The sequence below is a fragment of the Lepidochelys kempii genome, chromosome 8, assembly GCF_965140285.1.
Source record: "Lepidochelys kempii isolate rLepKem1 chromosome 8, rLepKem1.hap1, whole genome shotgun sequence".
In the NCBI taxonomy this organism is placed as follows: domain Eukaryota; kingdom Metazoa; phylum Chordata; order Testudines; family Cheloniidae; genus Lepidochelys; species Lepidochelys kempii.
Genome location: NC_136387.1, coordinates 88971531 through 88998152, shown reverse-complemented (window position 1 = coordinate 88998152; position 26622 = coordinate 88971531). Strand labels below are relative to the sequence as shown.

General features: G+C 40.8%; 1 protein-coding gene across 3 annotated transcripts in view; it reads left to right on the top strand.

Moving 5' to 3' along the window:
* Positions 1–26622, top strand: part of PDE4B (phosphodiesterase 4B) — a 395151-nt gene that overhangs the window by 345721 nt on the left and 22808 nt on the right. For all 3 annotated transcript variants that reach the window (XM_073357426.2, XM_073357424.2, XM_073357425.2), the window contains one exon: positions 12019–12131. In XM_073357426.2, coding sequence (XP_073213527.1) covers positions 12019–12131 — 113 coding nt within the window. The remainder of the gene's footprint in view (positions 1–12018; positions 12132–26622) is intronic.

Below are 26622 nucleotides of genomic sequence, written 5' to 3'. Positions count from 1 at the left end.
GATTTATATTATAAATAACTAAAATTTATTGCATCTAGTAGTAATTAATAATAACTACCCAGAAAATGTAATACGGGCACAGCATACAATTTACTATTCATTGGCAGAAAGGATATACTGCAAATGGCATTACAGATTGCAGTGTCCACATTATTAAATCTCCAAGTTGGAAAATTGTTCTTTCGGTGTTTCTAACACAAACCAACTTTGACATTTAAAAAGAATTTTACATATTTTATTAAAATTGTGAATACTGGCCTCTTTGGATTGAGACAAATAACTGGGTACATGTTTGTAACCACAATTATATGTGCCTAAAATTAAGGTGTGAGACTACAATCCTGCAAAGGTGTCTCCTTTTCATTTTGCAGAATTAGCAGGCTCAATCAGGGATGTAGATGTCTAATAGCCCTATATTGAGTCTGAAAATGCTTGCGCCCACAATTTCGCATCTTCAAAACTGGAGGTCAATCTCATAACAAGACACTTGGTCAGAAAGTAACCATTAGCAATATCAGACTCTGAAAGCCTATTTGGTTGGTACACTGAACACTTGGTTATTGGGGGCCAAGTTGGACTATTAATTTCCCATGATTGTGGTATTTTAATGCTGCTGGTAAGAAGAAAATGGAAGCCTTTGAGAGGTGGTGCTAGTGAAGACTCTTGTGTATCTCCAAGACAGAAAAGAAGATGAATGCTTATATTAGAAATGCTATTAGAGAGAAGCAGACCCTGCTGTAGGAAATAAACAGGAGTATACTATAGGAGTATATAGTAAACAGGAGTATACTATACTTTGGTCACATCAGACATAGAGATGGGAATAACTTCCAGGAAGTTATAGTGGAAGGAATGGTGGCAGGGGATGACCAGTGAGGGCATGAATAGACTGTGTACGACAGATTATTGGGCCGTCAGCTGCTGAGTGCTCAAAGTCAGTGATGGAGCAAGAAGGCTTCTGAACATTTTGTTCTAATGTCACAAACATTCAGACCAGAATAGATAGATTTTACTGACTTATGCTGTACTATGCAGAAGTGAGAGCAGCACTTTCTCTCCATGCCACTTCAGTGGCTTGTCTGAGCCCCACTGAAGCAACTATTCTCCCCTTCCACTTTCAGCTAGAACCAGGGAGTCCAAGAAAATGCAAAGGAATATATTAAAAATTTAACCAGATTAACTTCAATAACAACAACAAAATCTCTTTGAGTGAAGTTTTATATCTGAGTGACATCTCAGATAATTTCTTAATTTGGACCTACCCCTGCTTCTGTTGAAGTCAATGGCATGGAGTAGGAATTGGGACCCTTTCCACAGTACGCATCCGATGAAGTGAGCTGTAGCTCACAAAAGCTTATGCTCAAATAAATTGGTTAGTCTCTAAGGTGCCACAAGTACTCCTTTTCTTTTTCCGTGAACTGTTTTACTCGTCCATAGGGAAAACCACATCGGCAACAGACCGTTTTTATCCAAAAACTTTTTAAAATGTAAACAGTTAAAGTCCCAAGGCCACTTTCACAACCAGGTCTCATGCTGAGAAAATTGTGATGGGGCCAAGTCACTAGGCTAGATATGAAGTCATAGGCTGCAGGGCCAGTTGGGGGCCACCCGGGCCATGGCCTGACCACTTTTTGGTCAGGCCAAACCTGAGTGGTGCTGTCACCATATGTGCCAGGTCCCAAAGCCATTCATTCAAATTTGGCCTGGCTGCTCCTCCATCATGATGGAAGATGGGTGAGGCCAAACCTGAGCGGTGCTGCAACCCTGCTCACTCACAGAAATTTGGTAGGTGTAAGGGGCTCATGGTCCCAGAGAGTCAGACTGCGGCGTGGGGGGGGGGGGGGGGGAAGAGGAAGGAAAGGCTGGGAGGTCAAATCTAGCCCTTGGGTGACGGTAATCTTCTACAAATGAATTTTTAAGTTCCTTTATAGAACTTAGAGACACTGTACATTTTATTCTTACTATACATTTAGATGGAGGAGAACGAGCAGATGGTTTTCAACAAAGAATGTAATTGTTTCAAATTACATTTGTCAAAATGATTTTGTTGCTAATATTTTTGAAAAGTGGCTTCCACAGAAATGTCCTGGTTTAACCTGTGACCAACCCTGTATACAGCCCCGGAAAGTAAAGGGTGCTTGCAGATATTAAATGAGCAAATGAAGTTTTTTCTTGTTTAAACAAGTATGGTTTTTTTCATAGCCATAAACAAGGAGTGAGGCAACACTGCGTGAACAAACTGACATTAATGGGACATAGTGGAAATATCAGGACTGTGTTCCTGAAAATATGCTGAGTGTATTAGTAGGGTAGCACAGATTTCAGCTTGTAGAATTAGAAGGAAAGTGGCATTAAGGCTATTTTAAAGGCTTCTGGGGGGCATCCTTTGCCTGTGAACATTTGTTGTTAAGGTGCTCCCAACACGTGGTTTGTTTCAAAGCCATCAAATTGCTTATCAGGCAGAGTTTTATGAGCAAACAGCAGGGATTGCTACCAGTATTGAGAGAAGAGGTGAATTCTGTCAGAGACTGGGAAATCATCCCCCTCCAACCCTCCCTGAATTGTAACAAAGAGCTCCCAAGAACTCCTTCCAACACATCACCGAGTTTCAGTAAGAAGTGACATATCATCCACAGCCATGCTGTACCAAACTAAAAATAGGAAGAAAAACAGCAACACACCTTTTTATTCCATTAAAACACATTGGAGTGGGAGAATTTTTTTTAAAGGCCAAGTGAAAAAAATGAGACATTTTGCTTTTTTAAACAAATAGGGACTTGGTAGGTCTGTCATCTGATTGGACTGACAGCAAAGCCACTTTCGTAACGAAAACGTCACCATAAACGTTAGCACAGTGCTCAAGAAGGTGGAAAGTGTTACATAAATGCTCAATACTCTTAGAAATAGAATTACAAAGGATTCTTTTTAGATATTGATATTAATTAGCTTTTAATATATTTGGAAAATGATTTAACGTACAGCACTGGAAAAAAATTATGGAAACATCAGCTGGAGTGTGGAAATAAGCTTACTGGCAAGAACTTGATTATGCAACATGATGATCCAAATATAAACTGTGAAATGTGATACAGCTCAAGACACATGGTACAATATTCCACAAGATTATATCCAAAAATTGTACAACTGCCTCAATAAGTGAATTAGTATATTATGCTGTACAGCAGGGGTGTCAAAATCATTTGGAGGAGAAGGCTGGATTTCAGGTTTAATCATGGTCTCTGAGACACGATACAAAGATAGAGCTTCATACTCACCTCAATCAACAGCAGAGCTCCCACTGAAGTTAGTGGAAGGTTTGCAGAGAGAATAAGGGGAGAACATAGCCTTCATGTAGTAACTCAACATCTGTATTTAGATCCTCATTGTCACATTGAGGGCTTGGCTACACTTGTGAGTTAGAGCGCATTAAAGCAGCCCCGGGCTCCCTAGCTCACTACCTGTCCACACTGGCAAGGCATGTAGAGCGCTCTGACTCCACGGCTAGAGCGCTCCTGGTACTCCACCTCGGCGAGAAGATTAACGCTTGTTGCGTCTTGGCTGAAACCTCAGGGCGTCTGTGTGAACGAGGTGTTGCATTGCTGCGCTCTGATCGGCCTCTGGAAGCGTCCCATAATCCCTTTAAGTCAAGTGGCCACTCCTGTCATTGTTTTTGAATCACCATAGGAATGCGGATATGCCCTTTGAAAGCTCCATTTCTGGCAGCTGGCTGCTTATCTGCTCAGAGACAAAGCAACCATTAGTGTGGAATGCTGTGAGAGAGAGAGGTGGGGGTGGGGGTCTGCTCTGTCTGAACTTACAAGACAACATGCTGACATGCTCTCAGCCCCCCCCCAAACCCACTCTCTCTCCCCACAAAACACAAGACACTCCCTGTCACACCCCACCCACCCCATTTGAAAAGCACGTTGCAGTCACTTGCATGCTGGGATAGCTGCCCATAATGCACTGTTCCCAATGCCACTGCAAGTGCCGCAAATGTGGCTACGTCAGTGCACCTGAAGCTGTCAGTGTGGACAGATTGCAGCGCTTTCCCTACTGCGCTCTCCAAAGGCTGGTTTAACGCAAAGCACTCTACATCTGCAAGTGTAGCCATGCCCTGAGTATCGCTCAATGAGAACATCTGCTCCCCCTTATTGCACTGCTGTTTCAGCCTTTTGTTTCTCCTCCTTCCCCCTTTTCCTCTCTCTTTTGCCCCCGCTTTCTTGTCTTGTGTGTCTCCTCTGTTCCTCCCTCTGTATTTTTATCCCTGCAGCAATTCCCAGTTCCCACTCCTCAGTGGTTTCACTCCTATCCCCTTCCCTATTTCATTGCTAAAATGATCATCAGCAGAATAGTTAATGTTGTCATGTTATAATCACTGAACCTTTAGAGTTGACACTCAGATGGATAGGGGACAGGTAGAAGATATAGAAGTCATTCTTTCAGGTTGTCTGCAGACTCAGGCAGAAGTCACAACATCAGTTTACACTTGGTTTACATTTGGAAGATTGTATCTGCAGCCCTGAGGTATCAAAACTTACTTTTTATTTTTAAATGAAAACTTAGATTCTGCACAAGCTGCATACAACATACAGGGCACATAAATGTATTTATGTATTTGTGTGCCCCATAATCAGATCCAGGCCATGGGCCATATGTTTGACACCCCTGCTAAATAGCCAAGTTACCCCTTTAATTCCCCATACAAAATTATATTGGCCCTTCTTTTTGTATGTATTCTCAATTCACATTACATATTTATCTGGTATGTGAACCTGTTGTGTCCTTGCTCTCCACTCAACGTTAAGAATATGGAGAAACCACATTGGTACAGTTGAATTCCTAATAACTAAATAATAACTTTATTAACTATATGCAAATATAGAAGACCTAGCTACTTATATCTGTTTTGGCAGAGTTCTGATGTCTTCTGCAACAGAAGAAAGGGAGGCCCGCTAGAAGGCTCCCAAACCATTTAAAGGGATATTACCCAATTCCTACACATGGCAGATAGATTCTGACAAATGTCATTTTGTCTGAAGAGTACAATTTAGTGTGTGAGATGAAGATGCTTTATAGTTTGTTTTCAGTACAACGTGTTTAAAACGTTAGATTAGCAGAGTGCATCTGATTTGAAGAAGTCAGCCATTTGGGATGGTTCTTTGAGATTGTCCAGAAGTATACTTCCTAAAAGTAGAGGTGGCGGAACAGACAAAACAAGGTTCAGATAAAACAATCATTTTAATCTGTCGCTAACTCTTATTTATTATTTAGCTCCAACAGTGTACTTAGAACAGAGAGGAAGATATGGTCCCTGCACCGAGTCTCAAAATAGATAGATAATATAGTCCAGACATCAGATGAAGAGAGGGGGAAAATGAAAATGTCTAATATTCCTTTAAAAAAATTAATCTAATCTGGGACTATAAATGCTACTGTCCATTAATTGTATTGTGTGGGTATTGTATAGTGCCCCTCTAGAGCAGATTAAGGTTTCGGTGCCCTGCTTGTGCATTACCATACTTTAACATATTTTCATTGCCTTTCCATTTAAACTTAACTCTGAATTTCCTGAGTTTTTTATACTTTTTTTTTAATAATAGCAGAATCCCTGTAATGTTTTACCCTTAAATTACTGATACTTACTCAACATGAACTCCTGTGTAACAAAGTTTTTATCTTGGAATTCTGTTGGTTATATGAAAAATATCATATAGAACAAGAAACAACAAACTCATGAGAGTGTCATCACAGGATATTTGTAACAATTTAAATATGTGTAATATCAACCTGAATTTTATTATTAATTACTATTATTATTATTAACTTTTAGCTTCAGCTTCTGGCTGATTTGCCATAGTCTCTGGAGTAATGCAGAGTAGTTAGAGCTACACTCAGGTGGCTTCCTGGGCACCTTCCCTGATGGCTGCTTGGATGAATTCTTAATGGGAACAATAGGAGGCACTGGCCATTTTGAAAGAGGGCATTGTAACTGAGAGGACAGTTGCCTCAGTCCCATTGAGCACAATAGATGATAGCAACCTTTTTCAAAGAAGACAGAGAGGGTTTTAATTCTCTGTAGATCATGAGCCATTGGCCTCTGCTATAGAAGACAATTTCACTTATGAAGACTAATAGCAAAAAAATCATCATTAATCCTTAAAAAAAATCTTTCAAGTGTAGCTAATACATAAGATTTCAGCAAGTTATAACTATATGGGAAGTTAGAAGAGTCCATATTCTTAAGATCATTTGGGACAAAAAATGGTGCAATACAAGGTGCTAAATTTCTGAAAGGATCCATTTTTCAATTAATTTTAACTCTTTAAACTCTTTAAATTCTCAGAAATCCACTCTGTGCTCAGAGCGAGTGCTATAGGATGCATTGTTGTCTTCATACCTAACAAAGCTGTTGAATCTCTGCTCTAAAATGCAAACTCTTTAACTATGTAACTGCAACTAGTGCTTCCCTAATACATTTGGCAGTGATCTGGAAAAAACAGTGAACAGTGAGGTGGCAGACTTGCAGATAACGCAAGGTTATTTAGATTAGTCCAGACTAGGGGACCCTGAGGAACTTAAGAAACACCTGGCAAAGCTAACCGGTAACGTAACACAATATCAGCCCAAATTCCTTGTAATAAATTCATCTTGTTGGGTAGCACTTTCTGAGGCAAAAGACCTGGACATAATAATGGGCAGAGCAACAGAATTATCTTCACAATCTGCAGCTGTTTCAAAAAAGCAAATAATATTAGGCTGTATGAAGAAAGAGAATAAGATAAGAGCATTATTTTCTGTGCTTTAGAAAACTAAGCACACTTTCTGCTGCATTGGGTACTAAATAGTCTGTAAAAAAAATAAGATTTTACATACTATGGTACTTAATTAGACCTCTCTATTTATATATTGACAAATATTGTATGCTTGTCTATCTAAATGGCTAGTGTTTTAGTCAGACTTAAAAAAAAAATTGGCAACTTTAACACATCATTTAGGAATTCAGGTTCTGCTGTATTTATTGCCCCTTAAATGTTTTCCTTACAAGCGTCGTTAGTAATGATATAATAGTCATATTTTTAATTTGGATAGCACCCTTCAACCTGAAGGATTCCAGAACGATCCCAGAAGGATCCCATTCAGCACAGCTGAAATGCAGCCAACTTGAGGGTGGAGGACAGCAGCCAATGAATCGGCATATAGCACCCTGCAAACAACAGAAGGATAATTTTGCACAACAATGCTGTTATGAACAGAGCATGAGATCGTCCATGTTCATATAGAGTGGACAGAGTTTCAATTTTCTGGCTCATGCAACTACATGAAACTCAATTTACCTTAAAACGTGATGGACATAGGTGGATCCTTTTGTGGTCCCGGGGAGAATGGGTACTGCAGTCCTGAAGTTTAGAATTCTATTCTGTTCTGTATAGGTTCTTACACTGCCCTGGGGTTCTTACACAACTTTCTTGGGGACGAAATCATAAAAGGAAAATAGAAATTAAATTACAGTGGCAGGTAGAAGTAGACTGGATCCAAACACCTATGAACTTTGGCAAGTCTAGATCTGAACTTGAAGGCTTCCTATATTTAAATTTGCCAAGCCAAAACTCTGTGTAACCACCTCTCTCCCCAGGACACAGTAAAAAGAGAACCTAGCACCATGTCCACCACATGATCACCTCACACTTAGCCAGGTCATTGCAACCAGATCCCAATACGCCCACATTCTGGTGAAGTTTGGCTTGACTTGAGTTATATGAGCTAAGTCCATGTCTAGGGACATTTGAAGGCTGCTGGAACAATGATAGGGCATGTAAAACAAAAGCAGATTCAGTTTTTGTTTTAGTTATTACGTAAGAATATTCAACTTTCCAAACTTCGTTTTTTAAAAAAATTTTTATTTAATTATTCTTAGAAAGGTATAAGATATTCTAAGTAGGTGGGATATAGAAGCATTCTGACTCTATATATTTGAGTAGGCCATGATTCCACCTCCTGCTCAGAAAACTGAAGTTAGGCTGTAAATTATAGTGATATTTATAGATAATTGCCCTTAGTAATAATGAATTCCTATTAAGCGTATCTGACTGGGCTTTTTGTGCATCTGCTCCTAAAATCATTTTGTTCTCCTTGTTGAGTTTATTAATAAATAGAAGCTTGTTCACTTAGAGGACTGACTGGCTAAGCAGCAGTTCTGCAGAAAAGGACCTAGGGGTGACAGTGGACGAGAAGCTGGATATGAGTCAACAGTGTGACCTATTGCCAAGAAGGCTAACGGCATTTTGGGCTGCATAAGTAGGAGCATTGCCAGCAGATCAAGGGACGTGATCATTCCCCTCTATTCGGCATTGGTGAGGCCTCATCTGGAGTACTGTGTCCAGTTTTGGTCCCCACACTACAAGAAGGATGTGGAAAAACTGGAAAGAGTCCAGTGGAGGGCAACAAAAATTATTAGGAGACTGAAGCACATGACTCATGAGGAGAGGCTGAGGGAACTGGGCTTGTTTAGTCTGCAGAAGTGAAGAGTGAGGGGGGATTTGACAGCAGCCTTCAACTACCTGAAGGGGGGTTCCAAAGGGGATGGAGCTCGGCTGTTCTCAGTAGTGGAAGATGACAGAACAAGGAGCAATGGTCTCAAGTTGCAGTGGGGGAGGTTTAGGTTGGATATTAGGAAAAAACTATTTCACTAGGAGGGTGGTGAAGCACTGGAATGGGTTACCCTAGGGGGTTGGTGGAATCTCCATCCTTGGAGGTTTTTAAGGCCCGGCTTGACAAAGCCCTGGCTGGAATGATTTAGTTGGTGTTGGTCCTGCTTTGAGCAGGGGGTTGGGCTAGATGACCTCCTGAGGTCCCTTCCAACCCCAATCTTCTATGATTCTAGAGGGAATTTGAGACAATTTTTTTTTCATTTAGAGGAAACTTGAAACCTTTCACTAAAATTGTTTTACTTATCTACTCATTGATAGGGAGTCTGCAGGTTGGGGAGGAAAGTTCACTGAAGTTCTACTCTTGTATGTTGTAGCTAGTTCCAAGTACTTTTTTGACTTGAATGTCACAGAAGTGTGCAAGAGGAGGTTACTCCCAGTAGATTTGTAGCTCTGTAAGTATAAAAAAGAAATTGAGTATTAGCTCTTCTTTACACCAAACTGTATTTTATTTTATTGGAATGTAGGACTAGAAGGGACTTTGTCACAGAATCGTTACTTCAAAGTATTTCTTGCTCAGTGAGAAATTATTCTTCTGTAGTGTTTTTCTTCTATTGAGCTTTGAGTGGTTGAACATATATAGCATATGCATTTATTAATATATTTCAAATAGACAGTGGACATGGTTGATAAGAAAGTGGATTTACCCAGGTGAAGTGGTAGGCAGATATATATGTACAAAAGAGACTTTGGAATTCCATGGGACTACTTGCTAATAAGAAGGCAGCACATTAAGTCAGTGGGCAAGATTCTGATTTCTTGGCCAGTACTGTTGAGCTGTGCAGTAGCTTTCCTATGCAGCCTCATGGTCATATCACCCGTTTCCATCCCACTCTCCATTCCTTCCTATTGTTTCACACTCATTTACTGAATGATTCTTCAAATTAGATTGTAATCTCTTCAGGGCAGGGACCATCTGTTATTGTGTGTGCCAAACCCAGCACAACAGGGGTGCTGGGCACCACCACAGCACAAATAATAATAATTTAAAAAGTAACAATCATTTGTATGGGTGTAAATCTGGAGTAACTGCACTGACTTCACTGGTGTAACTGAGATCGCGTTGGACTATTGTATAGCTAATTCAAAGTCCTGTGGAGTTCTTCTGTTCACTTCAGTGTGCTCTGAATCAGGCCCTATATGCAGTATCTGTAGAACCAGAAGCTAGTGGAAACTTATGTCACACCCCAGCAGTGAGTGAGTTATCTGGTGTGGCCCTCTAGATCAGTTCTCCTTTCAGCACATCCACAGCATCCAGCACAGAATGGTAAAAGTTGTACCCACAGGGCTGAATAGGGCCTATAGCAGGGGTGGGCAAACTTTTTGGTCCAAGACCCACATCTAGGAATAGAAATTGTATGGCGGGCCATGAATGCTCACAAAATTGGGGTTGGGTGACGGCTCTGGTGTGGGCTCTGAGGTGGGGCCAGAAATGAGTTCAAGGTGTAGGAGGGAGCTCCCGGCTGGGGCGAGGGGGTGGGGTGAAAGGGGAAGGCTCCAGCTGGGGGTGCAGGCTCTGGAGTGGGGCTGGGGATGAGGAGTTTGGGGTGTAGGAGGGTGCTCTGGGTGGGGACCAAGGGGTTTGGAGGGTAGAGGGGGATCAGGGCTGGGGCAGGGGGTTGGGGTGCAGGAAGGGATGCAGGCTCCAGCAGGGGGTGCAGTCTCTGGGGTGGGGCTGAGGATGAGGGGTTGGGGTGCAGGAGGATGCTGCAAGCTAGGATCGAGGGGTTTGGAGGGGGATCAGGGTTGGGGCACGGGGTTGGGGCATGGGGAGAGGCTCAGGGGTGCAGGCTCCAGGCAGCACTTACCTCAAGCAGCTCCCGGAAGCAGCGGCATGGCCTCGCTCCAGCTCCTATGCATAGGGGAAGCCAGGGGGCTCCGCTCTTCACGCTGCCCCCTCCCCAAGTGGCTCCCGGCCAATTGGAGCTGGGGGAGTGGCACTTGGGGAGGGGGCAGTGTGCAGAGCAGACCCGCTGGCTGTCCCTACGCGTAGGAGCTGGAGCAGAGCCATGTCGCTACTTCCGGGAGCCGTGTGGAGCGGCCACCGACCCAGCTCCCCAGCAGGAGCTCAAGGGCTGGATTAAACTGGTTGGTGGGCCGTAGTTGCCCACCCCTGGCCTATAGAGTGTGTATAGTTTTCTAAGTCAGTAGAAGTCTAGAGTTCTATTAACTCTATTAGGATTGCAGTTTCCTTTAACTTTTATCATTTAAAATCCTGACTCCTTGAACTGAGGAAGATACGTATTGGTGTGGGTCCTTTCTGTCAGTAGGTATGGTAGGTAGTTATATTTAAAGGGTTTGAAGTTATTTTTATGAGCCATGGTGAAGTCTGTAAACCTTTATTTTTATCTTGAGAGCTGCTTAGCAATTCTTCCAGGAGATTTATGCTTTTCTAGTTGAAACACTTACAAATTGAGAGGAATACAATGTTAGCAAAAGCAGAGACAGCTCATTTCTGGTTTCATTTGAGAATCCAGTTCATAATTTCCCTATGATCTTGGCTGAGACCAAAGGGAAGTTTTAACTTTGTTTAGTAAAAGAAGAGAAGCATCGTTCCCTTTAACCAATAAAGTCAGTCACTCATCCAGTACTCCCATAAAGTTTCTGTCTGATCGTATCCTTATCTGAGGGCTCTCATGTAGCACCCAGCTAAAAAAACTGTACTCCTAACCTTGTTTGGGGCAGTGCTACCTCCTGGAAAAGTTACTCAAAGATCACTCACGTATACCCTCAGTGCTTGCATTGCCTAAATAAAGATTTACTGCCAATTACTGCTTTCTTTTTCATTTTACTTGAAAAGAGCGCAGCTTGTTTCTTCTGAGAAAAAGTAACTGAAGCAAGTCACTTGCTTACAACTCACTTAATGACATTTTACATTTTTTGTAAAATGTCATCACTTTAGACAAGAAACGCTGTGATGAGTAATGCTTAGGAGGAGGGGGGAAAAAAAACTTGCTTACAAGGAACTGCTTTTATTACCGTGCAATCTTAATCCACATACATGCAGATGAGTCTGTCAGAGAGCATTCCTCCCACACCCCCTTTTTAGAGGAAGTTTGTTGATGTATTACCGACATCTCATCTTCAAAGCCAAAAAAAAAAAAAAAAAAAAAAAACCGACAGCCATTCACAGGAAGGACGCACGTTGATTTGTTCTCCTCCTGGAGCGTGGAGCAGAAGTACCCAGACCGCATGATGAAGGAGCATTGTACCACCTACAGTAGGGCTGCGTCCAGCTGTGTCGGTGACTCCACCATGGAAAGTCTGCAGCCACTCAAGCCTAACTACATGTCTGTGTGTTTATTTGCAGAAGAATCTTATCAAAAATTAGCAATGGAAACTCTGGAAGAATTAGACTGGTGTTTAGATCAACTTGAAACCATTCAGACCTACCGATCAGTCAGTGAGATGGCATCTAACAAGGTAAGCGATGGGATAACTTCTTCCTAAAATGTCAAAGGCTGAAAATAACAAGAATAAGTGCTGTAATGTAAGATGAAAAAGTGTTGCTGTATGTGATTGTGTCCACCAGCAGACAAGCATGCACAGTGCAATATCTGACAAAGTTCATTTAAACACTGTTGGTACTTTTTCCTAATACTTTATGTTAAGGATGTGAACTTTAAATGCTTTGAACTATCTGTATCCTTATGCTACTGCAAGAATTAAACTGCAAATGGTAAACGATAGCATAAATTCTCAAGCAGAATATATTTACACTGTGAAATTAATCCTTGATTTGGTGATATGTTCCAGTGGACCTTATGTACATTTTTATACAGGTAGAAGTAGAAAGCATGGTAAATACAAATGTTATTTACAAAGTAATTTATAAGTTGGAGAAAATTTGTCATAGAAAAGCAGAACCAGGAAAACATTTTGCATTCCGTAGATTCAGAATTATAATATGTTACAATGTAGTAAAACCACATCATTACAATGATATTTATCTATCAGAAAATTTACAAGGTGTCAATTACAGCTGTTCTCCGTGGAAAAAATACGACCAAAGGCACCCACTAAAAAGTGTGTAACTTGTAACAAATGATCAGGTTGGGGAAATTAACTTGGCTTTTCAATAATAATGGCAAACTCTAAACATTATGGGATACTGTTTTACTGCAACTGTCTCTTTCTCGAAGCATTTGGTTTGTGTTTTTAATATTATGGTATGAGTTGACAGCATTTTATATTCAGTACATGATTAGGGTGCAGTACCATAACACTGGGACATATGTAAGAGTGTTTTCATTAAAGGGCTGCTTTGGGGCGGGGGGGGGGGGGAGATGCAGGAGAATTTGAGTTTTCATACAAGGAGTAAAAATATGCTAAAATCATTTGAAAAGAAAAATCCCAAACTAAACTTTATGCAGAATGTAGGCGGGGGGAAGGTTCAGAAGAAAAATACAGAAAAGATATAAAGGGGAAAAATACAGCAGAATCCCTGAATACCCCTCAAAATAATCCTTTAAAACCACCACTCCCTCCAACCCTGAGCTTCTGCTTCCAGCCTCCAACCTTTCCAGATAGAGAGAACTACTCTGTGAGCAAATGTGATTCTATTAAGAACCCATCAAAGTCAGTCCTTAATTGGCTAGAGTGGTTATTGTTGATTGACACAAGGCACTCCCTGGGGCTACAGGCACCACCTCTGCAATGCTCCTAGCCATTGCCCAAATGAGCACTTGACTGGCATCTGAGCAGATCTCCTGCTGAGGGCAGTGCAAAATGCTTTTGCACCCAGCAGCACAGTCTAAGTGCACAAGATCTCAAAGTCACAAGTATTGCTGCTCCAGATTCAATATTTATGCTCATGCTTTTTTGCAATATTTACACCCATCAACCTGATGAAGCAAATCCATATGGTTTCTGAAATGTGTGTGCTCTATCTCTTACAAAGATATTAGACATCGTGTGTTACCTTCATACCTTTGCATTAGCCCTCATGATTAGACCCAGTTTTACGTTTGTGCCACACAAATCCAGGGTTATTCTTCTTTTCCTAACTGGAAATAAATTACGCCAGAAATGCTGAATCAGAAATTGAGGTTCTATGGAATATGTTAAAGAAATTAATCACAGGTCATTTCAAACTTCCTTCTGCTCCACTAGTTCTTACTACAGCATGCCAGGGCATAGAAAGTAATAGAAGTTTTAACAGGGTTAGCTTGCAAGAAAAGAATATAATTTTTATCAGTTTGCTTGAGAAACAGATCTAACCATTAGCAAGGCTTTAGCCTGCTAAGAAAATAGGGCCTCGCACATGGGGCAGAACTATCCCGGATTTTGACATTTTTTTCCCACATTTGGACTCTTACAGGTGAAAAGCTCTGATTAAGTAATTCAGCCATTGTGTAATTGTTAAAAATTATGATTTTACTATGTGCAATGTTAGTGTTCATTGGTTAGATTCAACTTTCTTTAAACTTGGCTCATTCATATACTTGAACTAAAATGTGTTTGTACGTGTTCTGGTCAGATTCCAAGAGTCATTTCCAGCTATGAAAGAATAACATGAAATGGTTTGAAGCTTATTCTTTTTTTCCTTGCCATGGTAACAAACATCTAAACAAGTTGGTGATACATGTCTCTTGATCTTGTGCGATCATGGCAAACAGTTTTTCATGGCACACAGTAAAATTATTTCAAGTGTGCTGTGCAGTCTAAAAACAGTTCAACTGGAAGTAAACCTGAAAGACTGTTTAGAAACAATCAGAAAATTTTACAACAAATTAATGAACATTTTTAATCTCTTAAAGTATCTGAGTAGACTGTCTTGCTTGAATCAAAAGCTTTTAAGTAGGGTACTGGTAAGCAACAAAACAGTGAGGTGTTTTGAAAACAGGATGCTTAGGCTCCACATTATTAAAGAAGAACGGAAAGAGAAACAGTATAGAGAGGAAGAAAGCAAATAGACTCAACACGATCCCAAGTGCAAGAACAGTATAAACAGTGACCTATCTTCCTGACCTCTGCTATTGCTGAGTTCCTGGCCCTGTGCCACTAAAGCCAAACTACGTCATTTGAGAATGATAGTAGGCATGGCACAGCTGTTGCAAGTGTGACTCGAATTTCCTGTCTCCTTCCTGACAGACGTAGTTTTAAAAGTACAGAGTTGCAACAACAGCAGACAGAGAGGGAGGATCTCTGAATACATGTTTGCAGTGTGGTTTTCAGAGCTCTTGTACAAAAAGCATTTTCTGGGGAGGAAAGCACAGCATCCTGGTCATAAAGAGTTGGCACATGGGTCTGCCAACAATGTAAATTAATTACTCAAGGAAACTGAGGGCCCGATCCTGCTAGGTGCTAACCACCCTCAGCTTTTATTGAGGCTGTAAAGCACAGGCTTGAGCCCAGCATAGAACCATTACAGGCAAGCTCTGTCTTCTGAGTACACTCTCACTAGGTAAAGACTTTACCGCAAGTCTTTACCGTCGTACTTAATCCTGACCTCCAAATACTCCAGACCCCTTGCTATTCCACACCAAAGCCTCCGGGAAGCAGACTACCCATCATGCCAAACATAGTGGCGGTTTTGGGAAATGGGAAATCTGATTTTTTTTTTTAGAAATTATTAACATTCCAAAATTAGAAAGAGAGCAACACTGAAGAAAACGACCACACGTCTATTCCACATTGCCTTAGTCATTGCCCCTGAGCACTGGCCTCATTCCCTATGGATTCCCTAAACTAAGCATCTAGGAATGTATGGAATACTGCAAAGATGGAGTTAATTATTTATGTAAAATACTAACAAGACAGTATTATCGTTTCAGCTTTGAGTGAAATAAAGCTAAATTACCCTTAGTGGTCTGTAGATATTAAACGTTAATATGTATTGTACATTTTTACATTCTTTTAAGATATGACTATCATTCTGCATTTAGTGGCCTATCCAGTTCACTGCCTAGGCAGATACTGAGTCGTCTCTGGAGGTTTGTGAGTCATGGGCCTCCTGATATAGCAGTCCCCTAATGTTGCATGTGGCATTATGCAGCTGTCTACAGACTCATCTTTCATAGAGGCAGAATCACAGGCCCCGAGAGCACTCGGTGCATCCCCAAATCATAAAGCAGGGGATAAATAATTCCCCAACTGACCAACGATCTGTCCTCTAGTTCTCCAAGTCCCACCTTGATGGTTTTCTAAGGCCTTAAGGTCATAAGATGGTTTTCAAAAGACCTTTTACATCACAGAGACTATCCACTTATAAGTGCAGGATCCCCTGAAACGCACAGCAGTTTATGAAGCCAGTATTCCGAGCCTCTGTACCCAGATTGTGCAACTTACAGTTGATAGATGATAAAGGCTGGCTGGAAAGTAAAATCTGTTTCACCAAAAAAGGTTTTGACAACTGATTCTGTTCCTTCCAGATTTTTTCCCAAAAAAGTGAGAGTGCACAAGACTACCACAGAATAGCTAAGTTACGCTCCAGGGATCAGAGGAGAAAGACCTGAACCTCAGTCTCCCACGCCCAGGACAAGAGTCTTAACCACCAGGCTTTAGACTGTCCACTGTCTCAATCTATCCTATTAGAGCTCCGCTTTGTCTAAATAAATAGTCTCTGGGCCAGAGAAAGACTTACTGACTCTATAGCACCTGGATGTGGGAGATTCATGTTCAAGTCCCTGCTTTGAATCAGGCAGAGCACCTTCTCTATTGGTTTTGGGAAGGTTCTTCAGGCCCAGGATGGAATTTCTGGTCAAAATCCGTGAGCGCCCCAGCGCAGAATAGCCATTAGCCTGGTGGTTAGGGGTTCACATGTGGGAGACCGAGTTTCCAGTCCCTAGTCTGAACCAGGGAGAGCAGGGACTTGAGCCTGTCTACCACACCCAGGTGATTGAATTGCCCTAACCACTTGGATATTGGCTATCCTCACCCTGCTCTAGGCCAGAAATTCCACCCTGAACCTGAGAAACCTTCCCAATGAAAGTGTTGCTGGAACCAATATGTTTCCATGAAAAGTTTCCATTTTGACAACTCGGCATTTTCCAACAAAAAACATGTCATCCAAAAGTTCCCAGTGAGCTGTATGAATAATGTCATTCATTTTTTGCAGAAACCTTTTGAATTTTGTATATACGTACTTTGGTAACATCACAGAGTCTTCCTTGTTGACACACCAACTTTGAAACTTTGTTATGCCTGTAATGTGATGGAAATTAAGGGAGCCTTAACACTGACAATATGGCTCAGTGCTGCTAGAAGTACTGTAATATAACTCCTTGCAATTTGTCTCACCTGGATTTAGAAATGTCAGCTGTTAAAGAAGTCTCCAGGAGAAGTGGGCGTAAAGAGCAGAATTAAATCATGCAGGCAGATAATAATTTTGACCATCACTTTATACATATGTATTTGCTAGTGAGACAGCTCACCAAACCACTGTCTTTGTTATTTTGCAAGAGCCCCTGGCATAAACATGACTCTTCCACTTCACCACTATTTCAAAGGGTGTTCCAATCAAACAAAACAAAACAAAAACAGAGAGGGAGCGAGACTAGCAAGCCCACACCTAACTATAAGGAGACAGTGGCTAAATAAATCTGAGGACAGTAATGTAAACTCTGGCAGTCCACATCAAGCAGTTTAACATTGCTCAGGGCAGCATGCCAAGGGTCTATGTGCCTTGCTGCACAGCTTCCACATTTGCATTTGTTTTGTGAGTCTGCCAGCACTCAATCTTGCCCACTTCGTACGTGATGTTTCCCTTAACTGGTGCCAAACTGTTTAGTCTTTGGGTTACTTTACTGTAACTTCCTTTGTTTAATATGCTTTAAAATAGCCAATTGGCTTACAAAGAAAGGCTTGTAAAGTTAACCAACAGTTAGCAAGACAAAGAGACTTCCATGTCTTTTGTTTTTATAAGCAGAGTTAAGTAGGTATGATTCATGGAATTCCGCACATCAGTTCCTGATGGGTTGTTTGGTATTCCCTTCTATCAGCTGCAGCTGTTCATTACGGAAACAAAGACAGTAACTAAGCGTTTGGGAGAACTCATGAAGTGCAAGTTAGCTGATCTTCAACAGTCATTAGAAGGGTACTGTAATTATAATTAAAGATATAAAATGCATTCTGAAATGCATGGCGCCCTTGTAAAGTATGATGCAAACATACCCTAGTGCTGTTAGGTGATTCTTGAATTTACAGTTTTTGGAATTAGCTTGAGTTGTTAAATCATTATGCTTGATGCAAAATGTGATAGAGGCTGTTTATACCTGAGGGTGGGGGCTATTCATTTGTTGTATGTTTGAACTTCAGTCCTCTTATTCAGGTTTAGAAAGAATGCCTTCATCTAGTACAGGAAAATAGGCATTACATTTTCTGAAGATAGTAGTGCAAATTGCAAACATTACATCTGAGATCTAGCTTTTGAACAGTCCCAAGATTTGAGAGTGTTGGAGCCAGGATTTTAGTGCAGCCAGAATAGGGCTGGGACTAGAACTGGTTCGGAATTTTTCAACAAAACTTTTTTTGTCAGAAATGCTGATTTGTCAAAATGGATTTTTTCCCCCACGGGAATGGATAATTTTCAATTATTTTTTTCAACTAAAAAAAGTTTTGAAATTGTGGAAACAAAATATTTTGACATTTTCAAAAGAAAAAAATCTGGTTTTCTGGTTCATAACAAGTTTTCATTTAAAAATTAAGCTACTTAGAGTTTTAAAAAATGGTCAAAACCAAAACAAAACATTTAAAAAATTACTGAAACAAAACTGCAGTTGACCCAAACCTGTGTGTGTGTATGCAAAAATCATTACCTACCTAGCAGGAGTCTGATTTGTCTTGCATACCTCAAGTTTCACCTCACTTAAAAACTACTTGCTTACAAAATCACACATAAAAATACAGAAGTGTCACAGCATGCTATTACTGACAAATTGCCTACTATCTCATTTTTAGCATACAATTATAAATCAATTGGAATATAAATTGTACTTACATTTCAGTGTATAATAATATATAGAGCAGTATAAACAAGTCATTGTCTGTATGAAATTTTAGTTTGTACTGACTTCCCTAGTGCTTTTTATGTAGCCAGTTGTAAAACTAGACAAATATCTAGATGAAAGACCTAATACGCCCAGGGCTACATGTACTCCTGGTTGAGAACCACTGGTCTAGACCCTCTCAAAGTTCAGGGATGTTCAAGGGGATTGGGTCTGACCTGTCTCTTGTTTACACTACATAGAGATGTTTCAGAGTAACAGCCGTGTTAGTCTGTAGTCGCAAAAAGAAAAGGAGTACTTGTGGCACCTTAGAGACTAACCAATTTATTTGAGCATGAGCTTTTGTGAGCTACAGCTCACTTCATCGGATGCATACAGGGGGTGAGGGGGTGAGAGAACCTGGATTTGTGCAGGAAATGGCCCACCTTGATTATCATGCACATTGTGAAGAGAGTTGTCACTTTGGATGGGCTATTACCAGCAGGAGAGTGAGTTTGTGTGTGGGGGGGTGGAGGGTGAGAAAACCTGGATTTGTGCTGGAAATGGCCCAACTTGATGATCACTTTAGATAAGCTATTACCAGCAGGAGGGTGGGGTGGGAGGAGGTATTGTTTCATATTCTCTGTGTGTATATAAAGTCTGCTGCAGTTTCCACAGTATGCATCCGATGAAGTGAGCTGTAGCTCACGAAAGCTTATGCTCAAATAAATTGGTTGGTCTCTAAGGTGCCACAAGTCCTCCTTTTCTTTTTGCGACTACATAGAGAAGAAGTAGTCACAGAATTCAGATCATTATCAGATATGTACTATGAAAATAGACTGTCATCAGTTTTAACAATCTACTTCACCCCTCCATACCCAGGGTCAGATTAAGGCATGGGCTTTAGGGGCTGCAGCCCAGGGCCCCGGCACAGGCAGTGATCTCCAGGCCTCCAAAAGGGGCGTTCAGGCAGACTGCCTGCATGCTGTGGCCCCATGCCGCTCCCGGAAGCAGCTGGCAGCTGGCACATCTCTGCGGCCCCTGGCGGGAAGGGAGGCGGTTCTGCATGCTGCCCCTGCCCCAGCACGGTCCTCACAGCTCCCATTGGCTGGAAACCAGACAGTGGGAGCTATGGGGGTGGCACGTGTGGGCAGTGCACGGAGACACGCTGTCCCCCTCCCAACAAGGGGTCGCAGAGATGTGCTAGGAGCCAGCCGCTTCTTGGAGCAGCGTGGGGCTGTGGCTGGCAGGCAGGCAGCCTGCCTGAGCCCTGCTGTGCTGCTGGCTGAGAGCGTAGTAAGCACCTCCCAGCCGGAGCCTACAACTCGCACCCCCTCCTGCACCCCAATCCCCTGCTCCAACCCCCTCCTGCACCAAACTCCCTCCCAGGAAAAAAAAAACTTGTATACAGGGGCCCCACAAAATCTAATAGCCCCGGGGGCCCACCGGAGAGTTAATCCAGCTTGTCCATACCCTGAAATCCTCTTCCCTTGCTCCTTTGTTCTCTGAAATGAATAATTATAATCAAAATTGATTATTCTGCCTCACAAATACAGTGTTAACAGTCTAGAGGAACAGTTGTACTTATTTAATACTCCGTATGTAAGTTTGACAATCTGATGCTTTAGCCTTGCCAGCACTAAAGCCTAGCCAGTTTCCAAATAACATCCTCAATCCCCAGGAGACCTCCTTTGTTGGTATGACTCCCCACTGTCTCCAACACAGGCCAGTGCCCATTAGGCATCATCTAACCTTTTAAAAAAAAATCTGGCTTTTGTGGCGGTTTGACCTTTTTGTGGTGACTTGACCATTTTGAACTTCTTCATTCTCAGACATTTCAGTCATGCTGTTTTAGGGTGTGGCTTAAGTAAATAATTGCTCAAGGGCAGGTTCAAAAAGTGAATAATTATTTGAGGGCAGGGCTAAAAAGTGAATAATTGTTAAAAGACGAGAGGCCTTGCCTGAATGGGAATGAAGTGAGGTAACTGGACATGAATAGTATCAGTAAGGATTTGTGTAATTTCTGAGAGCAAAATCTTTGATTTTGGGGGCGCTGTGATTAGTAGTACTTTTGCCTTTAGAAAAGGAGGGATCTTTGATCTTTGGAGAAGTTCAGTTCCTGGTCCAGCTTGGGCCCAACTCTAAGCCCTGATTCTGATCTCACAACAATTTTATACAGTGTAAGTCAATTGGCTTCAATGGAGGTACTCCTGACTTGCCCAATATGTGTGAGAGAGACAGGCCCCTCTAAACTCTTCATCAAAACTTCCATTTCAGTTTGCCTGTGTAAAATCAGCAAGACAGTGATAACGCTCAGAAAAATGAGGGGGAAAAGAAGCAAAATGAACATTTTAAAAAAGAGAGAAATGTTCAGGAAACTTAATAGTATTTAGGGATTTGTTCTTTGTTTCAAGTAGGAATCTTTGAACAATATTCTTCCTCTCCGTCTGTCTCCCTCTCCAGTTCGTGGTAATGTTGATACTCTTTCTGGTATTGTGTACTTTTTCTGACTCTTTGTTTGAGCTTATTGTGCAGCCAAATATGGAATTTAGCAGTGTTAGGAGTTTCGTTCTTCATCACATTCACAAACACACTGCTAATCAATGCCAACTCTTCACACATGTTCTGTCCTTTGGGTTCCCTTCTGACATGGAAGTCCCAAGCTAGCTCTCAGTAGGGCATACATGAATCATAGTGCTGTTGGGTTATCAAAAGGAAAATGGAGACAGTTTGTGAGGCACGCTCAAATAGAATGCCTTAGAGAGAGACTGCTCTGACTAGTGGGCCTCTGCTGTATAGTTAAAAAAAACAAACAAACTTATTGCTGTTGTAGCACAGCTGGGAAAACACTGCACACACACAAATATTCCGCAAATTATTTGCCTGTGTTAGAATGATTTTTCATTACAATGTATTTACATTCATTAGGACATTCCATATGTTTTTAGATGACAGTATTAGGTGCATTTTCATGTTGGGAGGACCAGCTGCCACTGTTTTTCATACAGCATTTTAAGAGATACAAAGCCACCTCTTACTGGACTCTATTTACACTTTATGCTTCATCTTATAAAGCAAACAGACTTTTGCTGTTTAAGAGTTGCCAGAGTTTTTCTCATTATGCACATCTAGGAAAAGCCATTTCAGGGTTCAGAATTATTTTAATTTCCCAGAGCTAGTTTTCCTGCCTTGTGAAAGCCCTGTGAAGTTGCTTAAATAAAGACTGCAGGATATGAATCACAGATTTCAATTTAATTTAAATTCTAGGTATACCCATTAAACAACAGTAGCTTTCTCACTCTCACACTCCCTTTGTTAAATGATAAACACATTTGCCTCTTGGTCTTCTGTCTAAAGATGTAGGATCCAACTGAGGCAAAATCACCTAAAAGATAAGTGCCAGTTTTCCCCAGTCCGGCTCTTGGGAGTGACTTTGGAGAAAAGCTTTAAGCTCCTTCCTGTCTAAATGCATTGTTTAATGAGAGAACGAAAAGAGCCATGAAGCCTGAATACATACGTTAATTGGCAGCTGAGGGAGGCGAGAACACTCTGGCTATCAAGCATTAAGACCCCAACTATATTCCATTTTCACTGCTGCAGGTTTAGGGATTAAAGGTCCTGAGATTTGAGAGCAGTGCAGTGTGGGAGGCGGGGAATTCACTAGCATGCACCATCCTCTCCACATGGGTAGCTTCATAAATAGCTAATGAAGAGCGGGAGTGATTATTTGGTTTGTGGTTTCTATCGTGGGCTCTTTCTGCTACACTGGTCAGCTTCCTTTGGCACCAGTGGCTTTGTCAACGTGCTTGCATAGGTATGACTGATCAAAGATTTTGGTATAAGACCTTCCGCCTTCTGGAGCATTGGTTTCTCTCCAGACCATAGATATTGTAAGTTGTATCAGGCCTTTCTTTAATTAAGACATTTTATGCCTGTAGTCTGCTTGCTTTAGTCATCTAATTATATTTTGCTGTTGCTTCCTGTCATTCAGTTCAGACTGGTACTGATCTTTCTTTTTTTTTTTCCTGATCTTTGTTTTTCATTTTCTGAGCCAAGCTTCTAGTTAATTTCAGAAAACATTTTACACCTGTGGAACTCTCTTAAAATGCCTTTGGAAAGCAAGCTGTTTAGTCTGTAGTAGAAAAATGCACTTTTCCCATTTAAAATTTTAATCTAAACTTCTCATATTGAAGTGAGATTAGACAACTTTAATTAATTCCCTCCAAATTGTTGTTAATTTTTGGCCTAATCTTGTTGCCACTGAAGTCAGGGTGAATTTTGCTATTCACTTCAATGGGTGCAGGATCATGCTTTTGGTTAGAACACATGACCATGTCAAATATGTTCTTATAAAACACCCATTCTACTGAGAAATGCTCAGTTGTGTTCTGTGTTACCTTTTACATGGTAGGAAGCACTTACCACGGATGGATACTATAGATAACACAATAGATAGTAATCTTCATTTGAGCTATCATGAGGGATTCTTGTTGGACTCTTGTCTTACTGGGAAATCAGGCTTTAGTAGATTTTGGCAGATAAATAATTTTGGCGTCAGACATCCTGTCAAAGGTTTTTGTGGTAAGTTAGTAAGGCAGGTAACTAACATAAAGCACTATGCTAACAGGCTGAAGCAAGCTCTGGTTGTTTATATTCATTGTCCCGAAACAAGTGTTTTTACAGATAGGGAAGGGCAAAATGATTCAGATGAAACAGAAACTGACCCGAACATCCACCCAAATAAAACTGAAGTTTATAATCAAACAACCTGTTGTGCTATTTTAACATTGTGTTTTATCTGTACAAATATTCAGTGTATTCTTTCTAATGATACACAGCATGCAATTATAAATCTTATCGATGCTTTTGCTTTTATGCTAATAAAAAGAAATGCTAATATTCCAACAAAAATCCTGTATGATACCAATCAGCTATGAAAGCACTGACCGAATGCATCTGCCATTTGTATTCATAGGCAGTAGATGTTTTATAGGACTTGTCTTCAACTGGAGGAAGCCTTTAAGCAGATTTAGCCCTGCAGGAATGGCATGTACTTTCTTAATGTGCTAGCAGACTCTCATGCATGTGCACCTTATAAACACATGACACATTTATTTTCAGGGAAGTCAAAATGGTGGTTTCGCCATGACCTTACTTTTTTCTTCAACATCAGTTGATAGGGGTTTTTTTTGTTAGACCCACCCAATTCTCAGGAGGTGAGTAACATGAGCCCCATGCCTAGCATGTGAATAGGGAAATTCAGACTCTCTTCTAAGCAATGATAATTCACAGTACGTTCACTATGCAAGATCTTGTTCCAGCCCTGTTATTATACATTTGCATATTTCAGCTTTCAATTGTCTGGAAATGATCCAGAAACTTGCTTTCTTTCTTCAAGGCAGGTTCTGATTCTTGCAGTGTTCCAGCTTTTTTATTATGTGTTTGCATATTTTCATTTTCAGTTTTCTGGAAATGAGCTAGAAATACACACACACTTCATGGTTCTGATCCTTGAAGGGGGACAGCAAATTTTACCAGTAAAACATTAACATTAGTCTATCTAGATCAGAGTGATTGATCACTTTAAGGGAGGAAACACTTAACTGATTTATGGCAACTTTTTCTTTAGGAATTGTGCTTTGAATTTATTATGGATTTTAAAATCATCATAATAAAATTGTGTAGACAAGTCTGCCATGAAATAATTCTTTTTTAAGTAGTTGCTTGAATGAAAAAACACCCCCTCTGAGTGCTGCAAGTTTCAGCACTGTAAAGTGGCAGTATGACAGTGCACCAGTGCTGGAGAAGTGAAGTTCTCCTACACAGCCTTTCCAGAGCCTGCGCCCCTTGGGCTTTTGGACTGGTACACTTGCATAAAGATTTCCCTAGGGCAATTTCCAACCTGTCCTTAAAGGAAAGGAAACCACACACCTATATTGTAGAAGCAATATGTCAGCATTAACAGGGCTAGGAATGAAGCAAAGATTTGCATTTTAGATAGTGAAACATCTTTAGTTTTCCTTTATCTGTGAAAATAACATCGGAGAGTATTAAATGAATTATAATGAAAAGAATTACCAACAACAACAAAGACTCTGATAAGAAACTGGGGCTCAAATGCCCCAGTGAATACTTCAAAAGTGGTTCCAGTATCAATCAAGGAATGATTTAATGTCTGGCTGAGCTAATTTGGTTGAAATTACTTTTCTAGTCATTACAAGAAAACTCCGCACAACCTGATTGCTTTTTCTCATCACTGTCCAGACGTTTTCAGAACACTGTTGTTCAGAAGGTCAGGTATTCTTCATGTTTGTTTGGGATCCGTAGGCTTTTCTTCATTATTTTACTTCCATTAAAATAACATGTATTCCGTTTTTAAACTCTACCCTTGAATTGCACGATCTGCTGATCAGGCATGGGATATGGAAAAGGGAGACCCAAGTTCTATTCCTGACACTGATTCCCTGTGTGACCATGGCCAAGTCACTTAACCTCACCATGGCTCAGTTCCCATCTGTAAAATGGGGATGATAATGCCTTCCTCTCTAAAATATATAGAGATGATCAGATGAAAGGCACTGTATAAATGCAAAGTATTGTTATTATTGATTACAGGGATGCAGCATTAACTCTAAATTCATTCACTAGTTCTTTGAAATGTGTACCATGCTGTACAAAACATACAGTACACAAAACCATTGGCATTTTCTCATTGCTTGTGTACATTCTGTTGGTTTTACCCTTTGCTGTCAGATTGGTTTAGCTAAGAAGTCACTGTATAGATTTTAACATAACATCATTCCTTGATCTGTGCAGAGGAAGCAACATGCATTCTCCCTATTGGTACTACACACAAATGGCATACAGTAGAATCTCTCTGGAACATTTGACATCAAGTGAAGCTCAAGAAAAATCCAGAGTCCTAGAAAACAAACAGTTTATATATGTAGTAATTGCTTCTAAGTGTTGTTTAATGTCCTCCTCATGCCTCACCGGGCTGTACATTTTTAACAATGTCACATTATTGAGGAAATTCTATGAATAAATTCATATTCCAGCTGTACATGAGTAATCCCCTGTGTGTAACGAGGATGATAATTGTCATGGCTGGACTTGATCATGTTAACGTTTTTAGCAGTATTACGGTACTGCTCACCAGTCATGTAAAGGTGCTGATTATAAGCCTGAAGAAGACTGTGGAATTTGCTCACTTAAAGCTGAGTGAACAGAGGAAAGGCATGGTTTTGTTGTTAAAGTTCAGAGATTAGAGTCAAAAGATCTGGGTTCTATCCCCTCTCTACTATAGACATCCTATGTGACCTTGGGCAAGTCCTTTAATCATTTTGTGCCTCAGCTCCCATCTGCAAAATGGGGATGATAATACCTAGTACTTTTCTACATTATGGTAGCCGTGGTGCCAGGCTACATTTTTTAATGTCTACATAGTGCTTTAAGCTCCTCAGCTGTAATACACGATTCTGGATATGTACAAACTACTATCAAATCCAGTTGACACAACTTTGTTTGAAAATCATTTTTACAATCACCTGATTGTGGTGGTTTGTTTGTATAGACAAAGGCCCTGGTCCAGTAAAATCCTTCAAAACATGCTTAACTTGACGCTTTAAGTCTATGGGCCTACCTCCATGCTTAAAGCTAAGCATGTGCTGAAATGCTTTGCCGGATTATGGCCAATGTGAATATGTAGTTTTCAAGCACTGAGATAGTCAGAACTCGTCTCTTTTATGAGAGCTTTACTGTTCCTTGTGATTACACAGATAGGTGTGTGTGCATTAATTCTTTATTTTTCTGTTTATAATTATTAAAAAAAAAACAAGTTTTGGCTTGGTAGTTCCTTGATTTTGGATCAAGAGACATTAACCTCGCTCAGCTGACATGAATCTTAAATGAGCTTTAGTAATTGAAAGTAATTCCCCAGCATGCCCACAGCCCTGGGATTCCTGACCTTCACATCAAGCATCATTCAC